General features: G+C 39.7%; 1 protein-coding gene across 1 annotated transcript in view; it reads right to left on the bottom strand.

The window, feature by feature from the left end:
- erbb4b (erb-b2 receptor tyrosine kinase 4b) overlaps positions 1 to 22,637 on the bottom strand; it is a 338,434-nt gene that overhangs the window by 163,068 nt on the left and 152,729 nt on the right. The window contains exon 2 of the mRNA XM_085249408.1: positions 11,126 to 11,277. Coding sequence (XP_085105534.1) covers positions 11,126 to 11,277 — 152 coding nt within the window. The remainder of the gene's footprint in view (positions 1 to 11,125; positions 11,278 to 22,637) is intronic.

Genomic DNA, 22,637 nt, shown 5'->3' with positions numbered 1-22,637 from the left:
ATGAAGGTGGATATGACTAGTACAGAGTTCCCTCTGGTTGCTGCTGTACATGACAAAAAGCAAGGGAAAAAAATGTAAAAGTAAGCTATAGAAAATCATTTGAGACATATGTGAAAAAAGTTCTAGGGACTTGTGTTTCCTTTCTCCCTGTGTAGCTTTCAAACTAGTTCCTGGTCAAACTCCTGTACATTATTTTTCCTTGGCAACCTTTCTCCTCGGGACTTCTTTCCCTGAATGGTCTCAATTCCAACCCCACACTGTCCTTCCTCGTGTCAAATTAAAGTGATGGAAATGAACTTCAGGAGACGCTAATTGCAATTGTCAATCCAATCTAGGTTGGGGCTGAAAGACAGGGGCTCCCTAGCACTTCATCAGTCTTCATTAATATTGAAGGAGTTTGGTGAGGAGCAGGGGGCCATCGTAATCTGCACTCATCTAACAGTGCATCAAAAATTAGGAAGCTGGGGAGGGCAGGGACAGAGCCTGAGGGACAAATATGCCAGTCAAAAAGAAGTATGAAGGAAGATGTCAGAAGACAGGGATTGTGTGCAGGAAAGGGATTCTGCTTACAAATGCAAGGGGATTAGCAATTAAAAATCAAAACTTTATACATGCTGCTTTAAATTGCAGTAAGTTAGTAAGAATGAGCCACCAGGTAAAAATATAATGGATGGAAGCATCAACAGTAATCAGTCATGAATTGTATGCAACAGACTTCATTGAGCTCTGGTTGTGAAGACTGGTTTGAGATGAGTGCATCAGAGATGTGCACTGAAATTCAAGGCGCATGGGTTAATTTTTATAGTCACAGGGTATAATAAATAGCACGAGTTGTTCTCTCTCTTGTAATGCCAGCAGACCTATTGCACAGTAGTAAACACAGGTGTTACTAATGACATTAATGAATGCTCTGTTCTGTTTAGGTACAAAGGCTTAATTAATGTGATTAGTAACACCTGTGTTTGCCTACTATTTCAGATGAAATTGGCCACTCTGAGATATACACTTTTAATACCTGTTAAACTAGCTACGGTCTATCATGTAGCTCCACGAAGAGAAACAGAGAAGTAGAATAAATAATGCATGAGACAAAAGATGTAATAAGTAATTTTTCAACCACAAATACTATTCCTCGGTTAACAGCGAAGAAATGAGCACACCTGTATTTAATAAGCACTTCATGATAAACCATCACACCATTATTTCCTAATTAGTTTAAATGACTCATCCGATGATAAAACATTTAGACAGTTAAGACCCGAGAGTAATCTGGCCACATAATCTTTTTCATACTTAGTGAAACGGACGGATGGATTTGTTTACATCTGATCAGATAGGAACTGGGGCCTGGATTATTGATTCTACAAAATCAGGGCACTGCAACATGTTGATAGTATATTGTCATGGTGGAGCCCATCTGTTCAATCCCACCTCCAAGACTATGACAGCTGAGATGGGCTCAAGCCCCACCACAATCCTTAATTGGATAAGTAGTTAAGAGAATAGATAGATATTTTGGTTGATATGTTACATGTTAAATATGCGAATGAGAATGTAATATTTTATTGCAATCTAACCATTCAACATGCTCAGATCACTTCTTCACTTTTACCAGAGAGGCCTATGATTGAAATCATGACATCTCTGAATAAAATCCATGTACTCATAAAGTAGAACAAGTAATGTGCCAGTATTTTGTTTACTTTCCTTCATTGATTCTTATAATTTTTTTTACATAAAAATCAATGTTTTGTCTACACTTCTTTTTTTGAGCAGTTCTGTTTTGTAACTTTGTTCATATAAACTATTAAAAGGTTAAAACCCTGTTGTTGAAAGGTTATGATGTCCATTTATAGTAATTTGTTGTATTGTTTTTAGACTTTCCTGCTCTTCAACATGAAGAAGTAAAAGCCAAAATACAGGAAAAGCAAACCCTCCCCACATTTTAAAATTAAAGCTGGAGGCAGAGAAAGCACCAAAACCCCAGAACAGAAAAAGCATCAATGACAAAACAAACATGAGAAAAAACAAAACAAAAACAAAATAAAAAACAGAAACTGTGTGAAATTAAGAGTCATAGGATAGAGCTGGGATGTAAAGCTGCTTGCAGGTGCATGGCAACCACAGACAGGTTAAATAGCATGACCTATAAGAGATTTCTGAGTTTGCCAACTCAATGGGCATGGCCACCCAGCATAAGAATAGAATAGCATAGATTAGAATAGCCCTTTATTGTTATTGTACATGTACAGCGAAACTGTGGGTGCTCCACACCAACTGTGTCAGAATAAAATGTAAATAGTAGACAGCAGGAATTATTTAGAAACAAGATACATATATACAATCAAGAGGGATAGCAAGCCAAGCTGTGCTTGACCAGTGAAATCTAAAATACAAATCAATCAAAATGTTACCAAAGTGAAAGTAATCTATATTCTAAATGCTCAGAACAATATTCGGTCACGTAATATTCTGTATTGCCTGTTTGCAATGCGTCATGTAAAATACTGCCATCTTGTGGCAGCAGTTTGTTGTTGTCTGTAAAAGCTAGCTTGACTATCCACCATCAGGGGCCCGTTCTTCGTACCTCGCTAAGTAGGTTAGCCGGATTAGATTGTTGACGATTTCGCGTGATCCTGGATCAGTCGGTTCCCCGAAGCTCATCCGGGACTTGCTGTCATAGCAACAGAGCCGTAAGCGTAAACCTGCTCGGGAGCAGGTTTACTTTATGTAAACAGGATTAGATCGCGGCCACGCAGGTATGTCCGCTTCATTTATACGAAAGCAACAGCGATATTTTTCCACTGTTTCACCATAAATAAATATTATCAATGTAACTAAAGATAATGCAGCACTTGATCCTTTTATTGATTTCACACAGATACATACAGGTCATTTCCTAAAAAAGGGAAATGTACTATTAACATTCTATTACATGTATGTGATTATTACAGATGTAATTCATATTTCAGAGTAGTAATTGTAAATTACTTCGTGTAATCAAGATGAGAGACCACGGCTATAAAAGCGAAGGTGGATTTGGGAAGCCTGTCGCAGCCATGTCCTGTCCGTATACGCGACCAACCCATTGCGGAAGGTGCAAGATTGATAAGGAGAGTCCTCAGAATTCAGCGTATATTGCGGGACAGACAGGATCCTTTAGCTCAGCGCGACAGTGTGCTCATAGAGAGATATCGATATTCCCGTGAGGGTATTATTTACTTAACCAACTTGTTGACGAGGGGGTGCAGGACCACCACCTGTCTTTTTTTCCTCTGCCCTTTTCTTGGTTGCTGTTATGAACAAACTAACAGAGTATTACAGGCCAGTATTACCTTGCCAAGAGACGCAAAGCAATCTAAGAGATAAATATTACCATTCTGTAGAATACTCCTGTATTCCACTTTTACTTGTTCCCATGTTCTTGTGGGTCCTGTTGTGGCTCTAATGTGAAAGGGGATATAATATAACATATTATAATATAATATAATGCCATATGATATTGGACAATATAGTGTCATATGATAGATCTACCCTACCGCCTACTGGTGTTGGCCAGAGGGGCCGATGGCGCGATATGGCAGCCTGGCTACAACCGTAGCTGCCTCCACCAGTGTGTGAATGTGGGAGTGAATGAATAGTGGTATCGTAAAGCGCTTTGGGTGCCTTGGAAAGCGCTATATAAACCCAATCCATTATTATTATTATTATTAAATTACCTACGAGTTTGATTTGTCAGCAACTTTCTGCCAGCCCTCTCTCCTTGCTTTTGCAGCCTTTGCAGTGTTCTCTTGCGTTTTAATTAAACTCTGAAACTCCTGAAATCCCTCACTCATGAGTTCTTGCTCTGCTGCCGGAAAATACCGAGCACGCCCCTTGGACATTTTCGCCGACCAATCAGCGGGTTGCCGATCAATGTTTCTACTATCGATGCGTAGCCCCTTTTACGACACCCAGTGATGTCACATTCCTGCGTCCAGCTGTAGTAATCGTCAACAGCAGGTGTGTTCGGGGAACCGGATTAGCGAGCTCACGGTTAGCGCGATGATTTGATCTTGGATGTGTCATTTGATCTTGGATGTAGTAAGCGACGTACGAAGAACGGGCCCCAGATCTGTTGCATCTGTCATTTCTGACAGATATATGAATATGCCCACATCCAACTGACAATGGTTAAAGTATTGTGTGTGAAGCACATTGTACAGGGTGGGCCATTTATATGGATACACCGTAATAACATGGGAATGGTTGGTGATATTAAAGTCTTGTTTGTGGCACATTGGTGAGGGGGCAAGCTCCTCAAGATGGGTGGTGACCATTAGAAGTCGGCCATCTTGGATACAACTTTTGTTTTTTCAATAGAAAGAGGGCCATGTGACACATCAAACTTATTGGTAATGTCACAAGAAAAACAATGGTGTGCTTGGTTTCAAGGTAACTTTATTCTTTCATGAGTTATTTACATGTTTCTCTTTGTTCACAGCCATTGACATGTCGAAGAGGTTAACACGTGAGGAGCAGATCGAAATTGTGTTGATATCTGGTGAACGCAGTAACCGGGTCATTGCAGCAGATTTCAATGAAAGACACCCTACGAGACCACCCATCTCCCATCTACAGTTAGCAAACTGCTTGCTAAGTTTCATGAAACTGGTTCAGAGTTGGATTTGCCAAAATGTGGACGCAAGAAAACTGTCACTAATGAAGAAACATCAGTAGCTGTCCTAGCTTCTTTCAGCAAGAACCCACAGTGTAGCACTCGCCGCATGTCACTGGAGAGTGGCATTAGTCAAACATCCCTTCGGCGGATATTAGCTACTCACAAATGGCACCCTTACAAACTCCAGCTACTGCAGCATCTCAACAAGGATGACCCAGATCGGCGCACAGAATTTGCAGAATGGGCAAAACAAAAATTGGAACAGGACCCTCAGTTCACGCAGAAGATTTTGTTCAGTGATGAGGCAAACTTTTATGTGAATGGTGAAGTTAACAAACAAAACCACCGCTATTGGTCTGACACTAACCCACATTGGATGGATCCCTCCAAGACTGTTGGAACAACAAAAGTGATGGTTTGGTGTGGTATATGGGGTATAACGATAGTGGGTCCATTCTATATCAATGGAAACCTCAAGGCCACTGGATATTTGAAATTGCTACATGATGATGTGTTTCCCTCTTTGTACACTGAAGCTGGCACGTTCCCTGAGTTTTTCCAGCAAGATGGTGCACCACCACATTATTGGTGGCAGGTCCGAGCATTCCTAGATGAACAGTTTCCTGGAAAGTGGATTGGTCGTTGTGGGCCAGTTGAATGGCCCCCAAGGTCTCCCGATCTGACCCCCTTAGACCTTTATCTTTGGGGTCATCTGAAGTCAATTGTCTATGGTGTGAAGATACGAGATGTGCAGCACCTGAAACTACGGATACTGGATGCCTGTGCTGGCATTTCTCCTGCGGTGTTGCTATCAGTGTGTGAAGAGTGGGAGAAGAGGGTTGCATTGACAATCCAACACAATGGGCAGCACATTGAACACATTTTATAAGTGGTCAGAAACTCATGAAAGAATAAAGTTACGTTGAAACCAAGCACACCATTGTTTTTCTTGTGACATTACCAATAAGTTCGATGTGTCACATGGCCCTCTTCCTATTGAAAAAACAAAAATTGTATCCAAGATGGCCGACTTCTAAATGGCCACCATGGTCACCACCCACCTTGAGGAGTTTTCTCCCTCACATATACTAATGTGCCACAAACAGGACTTTAATATCACCAACCATTCCCATTTTATTACAGTGTATCCATATAAATGGCCCACCCTGTAGAAACCTTGTCCTCTTTGATGGAGAGAAACAGTTTACTAGTTAAGCTGCTTGTGGATCACCTTTGACTGCTCCAAGATCAGTTATGCGCAAATGACATTGATTTTTAATCCCCAAGAAACAATTTGTCTCTTGCTAACCACCTTGGTCAAGATGAGTTATCCACTAGCAATTAGAGTCCACTGTTTTAATAGGTTTAAATAACTCTAACGCTTTAACAAGGTGTCTTTAATCAGATCAATCAGTTAACAGACATAGGACCATAAATAAACCCCCATCTCTAACTTTTGAAGAATCAATTTAGCACATTTAACATTTGTATTTATTTGGTTGCTATTTGTAAAAGAGCATTAATGGATTTTTCAGATTTCAAAACATTATGTGGCTTTCTTCTGTAATCATGAAGAGGAGTAAAAAAGTGGGAAAAATAAATCAGCGCAACCCCATCATTTAGTTGGAGTCCCTTGGAGTATTTAAACTTTCTGTTGTATAAAAATGAGCCATACCAGCATTTAATATATGTTCTTTTTTCCATTCTTTACATAAAAATGAAATGGAAATATGGAGTTTAAAGGGAAAAATCTTTATTTGAAATTTTTTTCCTCCATGTTTCTTTCTTCTTCTAGATTCTCAGTTGTCATCCTAACACCACATGTTATTATTGAAAACCAAAGACTCGTTGGAAATATAAAATGTTCCGTTTGTAAATTATGATTCCATAATTTATTTACAACTACAGGCAAAGAGGTGGGAAGTCAGTGAACTGTTGTCAGTCTGATAAGGCAGCTGATCACCGCATTAATATTGGGGAGAAAATTACATGTTTACTAATGATTGCAATGGCAAGACAAACAATCCAATCTAACTGTGTGGTTGTGGGTTCCTACTGAGCCTGGGAAGAGAGGAGGAGAAGGAAAAATTAATATTTCATAATCAGTTCTGTTTGTGAGCGCACACAAGAAAGTGACATGAGAGAAAAGAAGGATGCAAAGTGTGTGCTTTCTTCTGCATCCACCCAATAAACAATCACAGTATATGTTCAGCTGGGAACAGGATGTTATTTGTTTTAAGGGTGACAAATTATTGGAATTTAACCGGGAAGGTGTTTCAGTGACTTGTTTGGCTGCCACAACAGTGTGGATGTGCTGAAACTTTACTGTAGGGATAAAACACTCCAAAAGATGCTGGTGGTAGAGAATACTGTTTAACACTATAAACCAAAATCTAACACAGACTCTGCACTAGCATGCTGGGGGCTTGATGAACTGAGTATTTCTTCTTCACTATGTGACTGTCAGTCACTATGTGTTTAAACACCACTGTACATTTAATCATTAGTTATTATTACAGTTTTTTCTGAATGCTTAAACCCTAACTGTGATTCCTGTAGCACAATCTCTAAAACTATTCAGACTTATAGCAAAACCACTCACTGAGTTTGCAAAACTAAAAGCACAAAAACTGCTTTGCACTCAGTTTGCAATTTTGTAACACACACTTTGCAAAACTGTAGGCACAATTCACTGCACAACACTCAATTACCAAATTTCCAACACACTCCTAGCAAAAGTATACACATGTATGGCTATCATTAACACTAATTTGCCAACTGTCTGGCACACTTTCACATGTCAAAACTTTCTTAGATAATTAGTTCACTTTGCAATCAGCCTAAGCACTATAATACAGGTAAGCTGTGTGTGCGGAGTACAATGGAGGGAGCAGAAAGAGTGAGAAGTAGAGGAGGCCGAGGAAGAGGACGTGGAGGTGAAGAAATAGGATGAAGAGGACGACAAGGACAAGGAGGAGCAAGAGGAAGACGAGGAGGGGGGAGAGGAAGATGAGGAGGGGGGAGAGGAAGGGTAGGAAGAGTAAGAAATAGAATTGCTGATGACATCAGAGCTACAATAGTGGACCATGTCATCAACCGTGGAATGACCCTGAGGGTAGCTGGCCAACGGGTCCAGCCTAAACTGAGCCGCTACACTGTAGCAAGTACCATAAGGACATCTTGAAATGAGAATCGGTTAGTACAGTCACTTTGCACAAAGATTTGTAGCACTGCCATATGCCAATGAGAAACACACCAATACCATTGATGTAAAAATACTGAAATTGTTACTTTACAGAATTGCTAGATGACCAGATGCTGGGGGCAGAGGAAGCATGTTCACTGCAGACCAAGTAACCCATATAGTCATTATGGCGATTGCAAATAATCTTATACTTGGAAATAAACACTTGTGTTTGTTTTGATGTGTTTGAATAAACACCAGTACTTGAAGTTTGGATCCCTCTATGCTTATGGATCTATGACAGAAGTATGAGCTCAAACTGACATAGCTTACCTTGTGCACAGAGAAAGCAAAAGCCAGATGTGTTTTATATTCATACCATCAGTGTGCAGTTGGCGCATTGTGTGCTTAGTAGATGATGGCTTGTGTGTACTGTTTGATACGGAAACACCATTTTTACGAAGGTGTGAAGAGTTAATCTAGCTGTGTTCGCTTTTGCAAGAGAACTACAATGTTTTGATTATTGGGTGACAGGTTTTCTTATTTGTGTGAAGAGTTTTGCAAAATTAGCCAATAGTTACAAAAAATGTGCTTAAGCAATCAGAAAAAACTGTAATCTCCGGCTCTCTTCCACACTTTGTCATAACAGGCTGCCCCTCCCTGAGTCTGACGATTCTTCCTGTTAAAAAGGAGTTTTTCCTTCCCAGTGTCATCAAGTGCTCACTCAAAGATTGTCGTTGTTTTTTCCAGTTGTATTGTAGGGTCTTTACCTTACAATACAAAGACTTGTATTCAAGTCTTGTACAAAGTCTGACTGTTGTTGTGATTTGGCGCTATATACATGAAACTGAATTACTGTGTGTGTGTGTGTGTGTGAGGGATGGGGATTTAAGCACTGACAATGTAAAAATTGCATGTGGTTAAAGCTCACGGTCTAGGTTGTTGGTGCAAATGTCCATATGTGATAGAAGGGAGAAAGCCTCAGTGCTGAAAAGCAGTTATTAATCACAGTGCAAGCGTTGATTCATCAGTTGTTGAGGCAGTTTGGAAGATAGAGTCTATTTACTGCTAAAGTTGTTTGAGGGGCTTTGGGGAGGCAGCCATCAATCTCTTGGCTATCTTCAAAAAGAAGGAGCCAATGCACAGGCATCAGTTTCAATCACCTCCCAGAGACAGGTGGTATGGTAAGCTGCTGCACAATAGTTTTGTCTTTACTTCTCTACTTCTTTACCTCAAGGTGATTTTTTTTTCCTCCCTCGGGAAGCATGTTAATAATGCATTTTATCATAATAATAATAATATTCTCTAAAAATAAATACTCCACCTTGCCCTTTTGCTCCCTCGGTGTTTGGCACCCCACATTGCTAATTAGCATCTTCAATTAACCCACATTAATTGCAAGCCATGGAAAGGTGGAGGAACCTGGCAAGTTAGTGCCACAGGGAACTGCTTTGTAAATGATTGGTGGTGTAATACAGGCGTGTAAAAAGGGGTTCTGTACTAGTGCTCTTTTAACCTCAATCTACAAATAACTCTTCAATGTAATCCTATACACATGACATTGTAAAAAGCACGGCTAAACTAGAGAACTGATGTTGTTTTATAGTGCATGGTGGTCCCATGTAGTTAAACAACAATCACACTTGGTTTTTGAGCCACATCTTTCCCCCCTACTACTGTTTTTCATCTAAGTCAGTGGGGCCCATTACCTTTGCAGGAGTCTAATGGTAGCACTTTTGCATCTATTGCTCCCTCTTTCTTAATATCATCTTCGTTTTGTTTTGCATCACAGGGGGCATTATCAGAATTGTGCTTCACGATGTAAAACACTTAATGACTTTGTTTTGGTGCTTTGATCAATCTTGGCGTTTTTGTGTCTATTCAAATTAAATACAAAAAACAGAGGACTTTTTTTTACAAAAAAATGTCATATTGCAGTATTAACTTCTAAATCATCACAGTAAGGAGCAACATCTAAAAAATACAGAATGCCTTGTTGGAGGACTACATCACTGGCAAAGCCTCCTTAGCCCAGTTCATTCACACAGCACTATTGGACCATTAATGCAGTCAGCACTTTAGTGTAACACCAGGGGAGCTCCCAAGACCCCCAGATAGACCGGAATCAATTGGAGTTGGATGCGTTAGTAGTGCAGAGCGCAGCCAGCATAGTCTTGAGTTGGTGTTCATGAGAAGTGAAGGGCTGATAGAGGAGCAGCTGATTTCACCAAAAAACAGAATGCATGTGTTTTCTCTTTTTTTTTTCTCCTGTAAATTCTCCTGCAGTTACCACCTTCTAACCCTTAATTACTGCACTATTACAGTTTGGCCCTCAGTGGAGCTGGGACCTTCCATCACCTGACACTCAGTTTGTATGTGTCCTCTCAACCAAAGTGAAAAAACGCATTCATGTAAGCAATTCCAAGAGTGTGCTTCCACAGTGTTAGAGCACAGTCTTTAACCACATTTTGTATCCTAGTGTTTCTTTTTGATAACAATACTATTAGATTGTTGCAAAACTATACTTTTCTTAGATGGTCCAATTCAGTTGACTCACCTGCTCAAGTCTTGGGTATAATTATATGAAAAATGAAGCAATAAAAATAATAAATATCTTCGAGATTAAAGCTGAAGGCTCAAAAGTGAAATAAAATGAAATGATGACCAGCTCCGTGGAACTTTTTCACTGTAGTCTGTGATTCACGTTCAATCAAAAAGGAGATTTAAAGGATCAAGTTATTTGGATTTTGATTATTCTGTGCTTCAGATCACAATGGTGCGAGCATACAATCAGTTAGACACGCTGAGTAGAGAGGAAGTTTGATTACCCGCTGATTAGAACAACTTTCCTCTCTAGTTATCATTGGTGAGATAGACACTAATCCGAGTGCTGATTGGTAGAAAAAGATCTTAGCACAAAGCATTCTCTGGGTAACAAGGTCATATGAGAAGAAAAAAAAGACAAAGTTCACATTAAGAAGTTTAGACTCAGTAACTTGTGAAAAAAATGAGTATTTGTATTTCTATTGTGTAGGTAAAAAGACAGATGATAGGCATTACTAGTCAAAAAGGAATATGTGAATCTTTTAAACAGAATATATAGGCACATATCATTTTATTCAAATAAAAATATATTTTCTCAAATGTTCATGTTGATTTTTGTGCACTATTTTAAGAAATTTGGTGGTTCCAAGCTAGAAGCCTATAACTTTGCACTTAAAATGTGCCAAAAAAAATGCGGTCTATTAGTTGACGGTATCATGTTGTTTTTTTTCCCTTACTCTGAGGAAGGTGAGGTCACGACTGCGGTCAATGCTTGTGATCTCGAGGTTGCCCATTACAACTTCACAGCTCTCATAGTATTTCCTCAGAGTGCGATACTGCTGCTCCAGGTCCGACAGCGTGCTCAGCTTGTTCTCCGTTCCAGCACATACTACGAAAAGAGAAACAGGAGAAGAGAGATAAGTCAGTTGTAATCCAGCTACATTCATTTTTTTGACTGAGGATGGGTTTGGACATTGCCCCAAAACACCTCAATGCTATTGTTAAAACCTGTATTTTGGATTTCTAACAAAGTATAAAATGTTTTGTATGTATAAAAGGGTTTTAATGTAGAAATTTAAATAAGGACAACAATTTAGGAAAAGACATATAAACAGCTTGTTTTTCAGCACCACACCTGTGCTGCAAAGAATCTAGAGTGTTGTCATGTGACTAAGCTGGCCATGTAACACGATGCATCACTGAACCACTACACCACAAGGCCTTCCTAGAGCTTCCCTTGGTGCCTACAGGGCAGATGAGAGCTCTTTAGTACCTAGCTGCGCTGCTCACTTTAAAGGTAATTAAACAGGACCATTTCCACCCATCACATACCTTGCACACTCAAGATGACACAAGCCATCTGCCCTATCAGCTGGTGTTCCCTAGTCTAACATTAAAACACACATGTATGACTGCATGGACACAAACAGATAAATCCCAAGGTTTGTGGCTAAATCTTGAATCCCTATGAAATTAAACATCATTTGCCGTTCCTGCCCACCTATATTCCTTTACTAGTCTTAAAATATAAGCCACATTCACAATAAGGTATTGCCTTAGTGTTTTCACTTAGGCACATTTTGCAAACCTGCTGATATAAGCCCAAGTTACAGATGTACATTGACATTTGCTCCTTTTGAAGAATTAGCTTCATTTCCACACACTGTCATGGCAGTGTGGTTTCTCCCACCTGCACCCTGTTCACGCTTGATAGCAGTGAAGCCATCACTGTGACCGAGGGGTGGTGGGTCCTTCCAAGAGTCTTGTCACACTGTCTCCCTTGAGCTGTAGCCTCTCTCTGTGAGCACACCCACCTCAAAAGATCTTTACTGATGCTTTGCATTTCAATCCCACCCTACTATGTGCTATACTGCAGTCTCCATCACATACCTTAGATCACTCTCAGTCCAACTTGCACTCTGTCCACTCTGCTAGCAAAACATATGCCACAACCCATTTACACCGTTATCTTCACACAGGCACAATGCAGAAAAAATAGTTCTTATTCACTCCATTGATTACACAATAGATATATGTGAGGAGAAGAAGATTCAACCTCAGGGCAACAAAGGCTCAAAAGACAAATGAAACTGTGTTTAAATACTTCCACATGTAAGCAGATATTAGATAAGTGGAGCTATTCTTCTATGACCTGGACAATACCCATTCTATCTGGGGCTGATTAGCTATGTTGCGCATAGCATTCCGTGCTGCTCAGGAATGATATATAGCAGACCTGGGTGTTTTCAATAACAGTTAGCGTGGGCTTGAGGGGAGCGGGGTGGAAGTGGTGGGGGCAGGTGGTGGGGTGGGTCATAAAGTGAAGATAGGTGTAATAAACTGTTATTGCACCCTTGAGGCAGAGCGCCGAGATCAGAGGAAAGGGGCATTGTGGCATGTGATGATGTGATGTCTGGTGAAATTTACTTTTTCGTACCCATTTGCAGACCTTCAGTAAGTCTGCTGACTTTTGAAACCTGTCTAATGCAATGTATAGAATGTTTACATTTTTTCTTTTCTTTTTAAATGTGACACTTCTAATGACCTACCACGAAAGCTCTGCATGAGCTTGAGATGGTGCTGGCTGCCAAGTGAACCACAACTAAACCATCTGTGCATTTATACTGTAGAGGATGTGTGAACTGTTAAAGGTTTACTGCAGAGCCTGGTGCTCCAACTGGTGTAGACTCTTATGTCTGCATGTGTGTGCGTGAACGTGGGCAGGCTGTAAACAATAGACCTCAGGATGTATTTTCCCCCTCTCATCGCATGATCGAATCCATTTGTCTCCATGCTCAATACGTTACATCTGAGTCCGTATGTCACACTAAAGGTTGCATAAAACAATTGGACAACCTGCCCACCCATGAGCACAAGCTATAAGATGCTGAATTGTCAATTGTTAACATACTGCCAGGAATACAGGAATACACTGCAAGAACTAATGAATCTTCATACTGTTTAATGCTTATAGCTATTCCACAAAAGGAAATCTATGTCATCTGTTTGATATATTTCACTCTCTGGCACTCTCAATGCTGAGAATGCCAATGAGTTTAAGTGTCTTTCTTCCATGTATGAAGGATAATTGCCTGTGAGAGTAAATTGATGTGATGTGTTTGCGGAGAATTTCACCTCAGAAGTGATACATCGTAGCGATAAATCATAATAACACAACATTTCCCAATACATGTAATTAATGAGACTGTGTGCCAATGGGGAAAAAATGCACACGGCTCAATTTCTATGGTCTCGAACAGCATATAAAGGCTTTTGCAGCAAAGCTTGCATTTAGCCAGATAATGCGAAACCACATATTTATCAAGTAAATAGATAAACAGACAGAGAGCTCCCGTGTATCTTTGACAGACAGCCGCCAAAAAAGACGACAATGCATCTATCACCGTTTGACACGATCAAAACCTTCAGCAAAGAGTAAATTCTTTACACAAAACAAAACAATGTTTAAGTCTTTGCAAACAGGCTGAAATGCCCCTCAGCTGTATTTTCATCCATTTTAATTTCATAAATATCCTCATCAGGATTACACGGGAACTTTAGTGTTGTGATTTCTGATCCCTTCTCATTTCATTTGGTTGTGCACACAACAACTTCATCAATAGTGACTTGTGCGACTATTGAATGCCTATAAAGCTGGTGAGCCTCCGAGGTTTATAGGCTCCTGCCAGTGAAGCCAGCAAAAGGTCATCCCAATAGCAAGTAACTGACCGAATTAAATAAAGTTGCAAATGTCACTTCCTTGAGTAAACACTGTCAATAGCTGAACTTCGTCAGCGTGAACTGAATAAATAGGAGTACCTTGTAGAAATAAGCTTTACACAGTGGAAAATACTACATTTTCTGTCAGGCACGTTGAATAAAGTACCATATTTGAGGTCAGAGTTGTCCTTTGTCCCCTAATGTCTCCCAGATGAGCCTCAGTGGCTAAGTGTGAGTTACAAGCCACTGCCTCGGATGGTAATCATGGCCTAGATTATCGTCCATCTGCTGAGCAGTTTAATAAGCATCAGAAACAATAACTAGATGAGTGTTCGTGATAACGGCACGGTCCAGTAACACTAACCTCTCGTTGCCCTCTGAGCTCTGGTCATCTACCAACAATGCTGTCGCTGTCGCCATATGGTCTACCATAAATTAGCAATCGTGTCATCAGTGGTGCATATTTCCAACACCTTGTGAGAGTTTTCCACAAAGGATAACTTGCTGTTGCTTCTATTTAAATTCTAAATAATTTCCCCCAGGGATCAATAAAGTATTCTGATTCTGATTCTGATTATGCACTCTCGCTCCCCTACAAAAGCAGACAGCATTGCATGCATTTTAAATATTAAAACAAATACTATTACTGGTACTATTTAGGCTCACCTTCTTTTTCACCTATTTTAACTCTATTTGCTTTCAGTGAACAAGCTCAAACACTTTGAGATTTCAAAACCAAAACAACAACAGAGAATGTATACTTTATGTTACTTTTTGTAATTGCAGTTTATCTGTATGTTCTCTGCCTCCTGCTGTTCTTTAAATCTGCTGTCAAGCTACAACTCCATAAACAAAAAAGAAAAAGCCAGCAATCCCAGTGTCTGATTTGGTTGTTGCCATTACTTATGATTACTATTACTTATGCTATTAAAAGAGTAAATATACAATTATGTAACACAGCACAGCATAGTATAGATATCACACCTACTGAGTTAGAGTCATAAAACGTTATTAAAAATTGCTGATGACAAATTGCAGATTTAACTTTATTTTAAATGTATGTATTTAAATGTAAATGAAATGTATTTTGTAATCCAGTAATTACTATGGTGAAACTGTGCAGAACAGTGTGCTTCACTCTAACCTATTTTTTCTCTCTTAGCACTCTGCTCTCAGTATTTCAGTGGGATTTAAAGTTGTCTCCAGACAAAAAAAAAACCCACCGAAGTCACAGCGGAGTGATTGGCTGACACTGAAACACACCTCATTACCCCAAATCCTCTAGCTTCTTCTTCCTGACTGAGGCCACGACTGACAGTAGGTATAGTGAAAAGACTTCTAGACCTGCACTGACCTGTAGAAATGCTTTGGAGTTTGTCTGATCTTCCACTTTGGCTTACGCCTGTAATGCACACGTTATGGTGTGCAATAATAATAAAGGACACATTAAGAACCACTGAATGACTCTCAGAGCCCTCGCATTTTGCCTGCAGAGCCATCATCCATAGACATGGACTGCCACAGCACCTGGACTCCCTAGGAACACAGACCTCAGCTCTGCCTTCAGTAACGTCATTTCAGTTTTGCTGTATAAAAGAAATTGCAGGTGGATGAGAAACTTCTTGTTCGACACCACATGAAACTGTGAAAGCATGATGATATCCACAATCAGTGAGGCTTCCTGACAAGACTGTGTTCTTCCTGCTGTACTCTTGTCCCTGCACACCAACAGCTGCAGTGTGCAATCTGTCAAACTCAAATGTTTTCTTTGGCTGGGTCGAGTCCACTTACAGGTGGGAGATTCACTATCTGGTTGCCACGTGCGGTCCCATTCCATAACAAACAAACAAAAAAAGAACATCAGAGCATGTACAGAGCATGTACTTCCTGTAGCAGCTGAAGAAGGTCAACCTGCCAAAGACTAAGATGGCGCACTTCTACACCTCCCCTGTCCATCCTCACCTCCTCTATCACCATCTGGTATTCTGCTGCCACTGCCAAGGACTACAGCACGTCATTTGTTCTGCTGAGAATGTGATTGGCTACAATCTGTCATGTCTCCGGGACCTGTACACCTCTAGGATTCTGAGGCGGGTAAGAAAAATTGCAGCTGACTTCTTCCACCACAAAAACAAACTCTTTGAATCATTCTCCCTCCAGGGTGGAAGCTGTGGTCTATCAAGTCCTCAACCTCAGGCCCCAAAGAACTGCAGATGGCCTCATCACCACCACAGACCTTCATGCCACCCCATAGACACTACTTGTTATATTGATTTAAAGTCATGACACCTGTCACCATGTGTTGCATTAACATCCTTTTCTGGGCTGCTGCTTTAGCTAAGTGGGTGAACAGGGCACCACATACCATATGGCCAGTGTGCAGTGACCTGTGTTCAAGTCCCCCCCACCTCTCCACTTTCCTGTCTACCTTTAAAGCAAAAATAGAGCCTTTTTATTTCGATTTCTAGAAAAGTTGCCAGGCCCAAGGTTTTGCATATCCTCAGGGTTTCTGTTTAAGTTTTGGTTAATCTGTAAATAGTGTTTATGTGTTCCATGCATCTACTCTTGTTTGTTAAATCTAAATGATGTAGTTTTAAGAAACTTATTGCAAAGTCTAGTACCAATTTTCAACCCAAACACCAAAATACCACTTTGCTCTGTTGCTGAGGGAACCTTCTAACTGCCTGTACTGATCCTCTCACCTATGCACCACCACCTCTTTCCACTGCATTAAGACATCACACAGACAGACAAGGAAATGTACTGGAAGATACAGCCTGAGCACTGTTTTCACTGGTCACTATAGTGTCACTAATCAGAGGTTCACACTCTTCCCACGATGGCAAATTGGCCTTATGGAAAAAAGAAGGAGTGAGTACTTCAAATATATGTTTGGACTGCATGTGGCAGACATTTTGAATTCAATAATTAACTCAGAACAATTGTCTCAGAGCACAAGTGCATGACCACCAGCTGCTTATACTGCACCACACGCTATACCAATTATGCTTCAGCCATTGGAGGGCAAAATTAACTAGGTTTTGTGAAATGCTGAAAACAATATATGCATAATTTATGATGCATTTCAAAACTAAATAGCACTAGCAGCACCTTCTTCATTTTATCTTAAGCCTTACCAAGGAAGCGGTTGAAGATTTTCTTTACTGGAGAAATCAGATGCTGCTCCAGCAAAGATTAAAGCAGCCAGTGAAGGACCCTCCAGGGCTGCTTTGGGGGCTTTTGGCATGCACACAAACCACTATGTGGTTCCAGGGCTTGGTTTTTAATGCGAGTGAGGTGGATGATTAACCTCCTCTATGATAGGCCAGGCCAGACTACTCAAAAAGCAGGCATATTTTGCTGTTGAACAAAGAGAAATTGCTGACCCTCTTGTCAGGCAGCCTTTGTTCTCTGCTATTTCACTACAACAGTATTTTGATTAAGTATCATTCCAACACAGTTCACTCATTAAGTTTGAGATGGGAGCTTGTTCTCACCTAGACTGTGAGACCTCTTACAGCTCAGCCAACTAGACACTTATTATTGTGTGAGGCAGTTAGATCAGCTCTTTGTCAGAATGCACTCAGTTGTGGTGGAGACAGAGATGTTAATTTACAGTAAACTAAAAGACAGGTGAAAGGTGTTTTTCATTTGGACTCCTTCATGCTACTATTTCCTTTCAGCAGGTTACCTAAAATGTGCGTTTTTGAAAGAAAATATGTATTTAGACTGACTTCATGTGTCTGTGTATGAATGGATCTGTATACTCTACTTAATAACAAATCCACCTGACTTTCCTTTTTAGCTTAAAGCACAACTTTTCCAGCCACTGATTTTTTTTTTTTGAAGTTTTCCTCGGTGGCTTTGCCTTTGCTCTTGAAGTCTCAGAGGTTTCCTCCTAATACAAGGTGGAGTGAAATTTATGCTCTTTATATGCTAATAGTAGAAACAGTAAACCCCTGAGGTGGTTCATATCCCAACAGTCTGCTAAAGAGAGAGCAGATAGGCTGAGCAATGGGGTCAAATGAATCAGTTGCAAACTACCTTGGTGTGTAAGTGTGCGCAGACGCGGGCTGACAGTGTCGGCGTGTGTTTGTGAGAGGGACTGAGCACTTTGTACGTCTGCATCTATGTCGTGGCCTTAAGCTATTATGTTTTTAGCAACATGCCGACACACTTAAGTGATCCTCAGAGGCTCACTTCTAAAAATGGAAACGCACACATGTACCTACACACAAACACGTAGTGCTACTATTTAGAGATCATTTTGGTTTAATTTGTTTGTACTCACACAAGTGAACACATAAATCATGGAAGAACAAAACAAAAAGAACTGTTCCTTACATCTAGAAGAGGCTAACAATGAATTAAACATGCAGACCGACTCGTATGTATATGTATATATATATATATATATATATATATATATATATATATATATATGTATATATATATATATATATATATATATATATATATATATATATATATATATATATATGTGTGTGTGTGTGTTTTAGTACACCAACAAAATCTCTGACTAAAGAGGTGATACAGAGTGTTATTTGTTATTTAATTTAACAATGAACAAAATCTCTCCTTAAATCATGGCAAATTACTCATGTCTATGGTCAACAAGTTTAACCAGTATTTTTTCATCACTCCCGCAATAAATCTTAAACTTGTGCAGCGTATCAGTGCGTCTCTTTGTGAATGTGTGTGATGCCAGGTTACACACATGGTTTTAAATCAGCCTCTCTTTGAAATTCCTCTGACTTAATAAAGTGTAAATAGAATATTTTAACTTTTGTGTGGTGTTCGCATTTTTGGTACTCTGCCAGTGTCATTGTATCAGGAGCAAATTAGACACGCATCTGTATACATTTGCCTCTTATTTTGTCTTGTTCTGTCCTGTCATTTCTGCATACACTCCTTTTAGCCGTCAACCCATGACAGTGCATATGTGCCAGATACACTACTTTATTTTCTAGTATATGTGTATACCCACTCAGGAACTGCAGAATGCTTTAGATATTCTACAGTATAGCTGCCCCCATGTGAGTTCTGTGCTTTCATAACACATCAAAAAGTTACAGGAAAAAAAAGGACTGACAGGTATTCATTGTGTTAGGTGGTGTTATGTTTTAAACATAAGTTGCTGTGTCCAGGAAATCAGATTGGCTCCACTCACTTTCTCTACTCATACAAATAGTCACATTCACAGCAGGAGCAATACTATACTGTATCTCCTATTGCTCCCCACCGAGGGCCTCTACTGGGGCAGTTGTGTGTTAAGCACAGTGCCAAAAGGCTCCTCAAGGATAGTCGATGATGAGTGGCAGTATGTATCTCGCGCGCTTTACTTTTTCTCCAGCCTGTTTCCAGAAATTCTGGGGATAGGAACCACTGACCTTCAACATTCAAAGCTTCTTTTTTTTTGCCGCTGGGTTTCCACTGCTTTTTGCCCTACTTCCTAATCCATTCTAGCCTCTATTCCAAATCCTGTTTGATAGTTTTTTCTCTTCTTCTTTTTTTCACCCTGCATATGGGACGACACTCTATCAATTAAGCTAGCAGGCGAGTCAAAATGTTGCCTCATATCCTTCATGCCTCTAGCACATACTGGTTTCCAGCCCCCATGTGTGGTCCTTCCAATGAATCTTAATCTCGTACCCAAACAGTTGCCATCAATTATCCTGGCCGCTACTGCTAACTCATCCCCTGCCTCCAATTTTTCCCCATTAAAAAAAGCCTTTTTTCCTCCTTGCTGTGACGGAATTGCCTCGCTTGCTTGCCTGGGAAATGATTTCTCAGCAGGTTCATGGACCCTGCGCTTTCCACAGGTAGGACATATGAATGGACGCATGTGTGTATTTATGTGTTTATTGTGCATGGGCGTTCAAGGACATACATGTCTGTTGGTCATGCACTGGGTATTAAAAACAGCTATATAAAAACAGCTGTAATTAAGACAGGGCAAAAAATATATTCATACAATGCAGATAAATATTACAAGAAATCCGACAATCAGCTTGAAACAACAGGGCATACAACTTTAAAATCATTCCATGTGATATTTACCCTTCTCAAAAACAATAGCTTGAATTCTTTATTCTTTTGAACATGCAAATACATTAAAAATATTGCTTGAGGCAAACATAAGTGAAATAACACATTTTTAGTCAAAAGTCCAAAGAATGCATCCAAGATTTTAAGGAAGAATTTAATTTTATGTCTGTATTTTTGCCTGCAGCACTGATCATAGTGACAATGAATAAGGGGTACTGTAGCAACACTGGTACTTGTAATGACTTAAACATTACTTCATTAACGCATCTCTTCCCTCAGCACTCAAATCTAGAAAACATGTCTTGTTTCACAAACAAGAATCTTTTCTCAGCCTTCCAGATAGTGAGAGATTTGTCATTCAGGGGACATACGATGGCACGTCACATATGAGAGACATGTCTAGAGTTGTCACCATAATAAAATCATTTATTTCATTAAACTACTGGAACACACTGACAGGAAGACAGGTTGAATGTGTTAGTCATCAAGATGACGAGCAAATATTACTATACAAACTCTATTAATTTATCCATCCATCTTAGACATTTGGACCAATAACGTGTAGTACCTTGACAAACATACCATACAAAAACGACATCACATTTCTCATTCTGTACTATTGTTTTGAAATATTTCAGCTACCCAGAGGCATTGCTTGCAGGCAAAGCCTGTGAGAACACAGAAATCTAACTTGTTAAAGCTGCAATAACCCTAAGCACAGACTTTAGAAAAGCAATGCCATTTGGTTGGAATTGTGGTTGAATTACAATGTGCTTGCTCTTGTTTATATTTATTTTTATACACAGTATGTATTATTATTAGTATTATTATTATTATTTGTAGTCATTGTCCTTAGAATAGGTGAATCATATGATATAATGTATAGAATAGAATAGAATAGAATTCAACTTTATTGTCATTGCACATGCACAGGTACAGGGCAACGAAATGCAGTAATTGTTCTTTTGCTTTTATATCTTGATGATCAATTGAAAGGATTCATGTACATGATTGTCTAGTGAGACTGAGATTAATCCTGACTAATTAACCCTCTCGAGGCAGGCGTTGCCGATTTGCAACAGTTAAAAACTTACAACCTGATTACCTCACATACATATTTTATGAGGTTTTTTTTACTCAGAAGTACCACTGCAGGACTTGGTTGTGCATTAGCAACAAAAAGTTTAATTTGAGCCTTAGAGGGTTAAACTGATTAGACAGTTTGTTGCACTTTCTAAAGAAAATAAGTTTTCCTACTGTTGACAGCTCTCAGTAATGAGTGACAGAAAACACTTAGGTCTTAACAGAAAACTTTGTACTATGTGTCTTGGATTGCTTGCACATCTTAGACGTATGAGTTGATGGTCTTTTTTTTTTTGCACCACACACTCTGAGAGGAGCTGATTGTGATTCTTTTGTCCTTGTCACCTTGCATTCTTTTTAATTTGCAGCAGTCCACCCTTTTCATCACGCCCAAGATCGATTATAATTTGTTTTAAGGCTTAGTGGATGAATGTAAATAGCTAGGCACTGACGCTTAAAAAGATATAAGCTAACACACAGGCAGGCAAAGCAATCAGCTGGGATGCACATAGTGAATTCAGTGTTGCTTGTAATCTATGTTCTTATTAGAGGAGGGAGCAAATACATCTTGTAATACAATATCAGACTCAGCAATGAATTACCAAGTGGAAAGCTGCAATGGTCAGACAAAGGGGAGTGTCCTATCTTTGTGTGTGTTCAAGCATGTTTTTTTTTTAAGAAAAATAGGCTATACAGTGTATGTTTTTTTTTAATCAATCTGTCTGTAGATACTATATTACAACAAGGGGAAAAAAACAGGAGATCATGGTTTACTAAAGAAGAGATCTAAGCCGAGAGCCACATCATTTTTCCATACTTAGATTTCCTATGTGGGCGACCGTGGCTCAGGGGGTTGGGAATCGCATCTGTAACCGGAAGGTCGCCGATTCAATCCCTGGGCCCTCTGTCCTGGTCGTTGTGTCCTTGGGCAAGACACTTTACCCTACTTGCCTACTGGTGTTGGCCAGAAGGGCCGATGGCGCGATATGGCAGCCTCGCTTCTGTCAGTCTGCCTCAGGGCAGCTGTGGCTACAACCGTAGCTTGCCGCCACCAGTGTATGAATGTGAGAGTGAATGAATAGTGGTATTGTAAAGCGCTTTGGGTGCCTAGAAAAGCGCTATATAAATCCAATCCATTATTATTATTCTCTGTGAGACAGATTACATGTAAAGTAATGTTTCTCTTACATTGTTTTGTTTTTTTATTATTTGTTGGGTAGTGATTCTGTTAATACAACAAGCTTTGTCCAATTTTTAAATGTTAAAACAACATGAAATGTGATTGATTACACGAGTCAGTCTACTTGATTATTTCCCCCCCTAAGGTTAGACTTTTATGAATGTAAATATGCTAAAAAATAAAATAAAATAAAAATC

The sequence above is a fragment of the Mchenga conophoros genome, linkage group LG16 (genome assembly GCF_057382185.1).
Source record: "Mchenga conophoros isolate Kocher_MC1m ecotype Shallow Benthic linkage group LG16, M_conophoros_male_GT1.1, whole genome shotgun sequence".
In the NCBI taxonomy this organism is placed as follows: domain Eukaryota; kingdom Metazoa; phylum Chordata; class Actinopteri; order Cichliformes; family Cichlidae; genus Mchenga; species Mchenga conophoros.
This window is presented reverse-complemented; position numbering and strand designations above follow the sequence as displayed.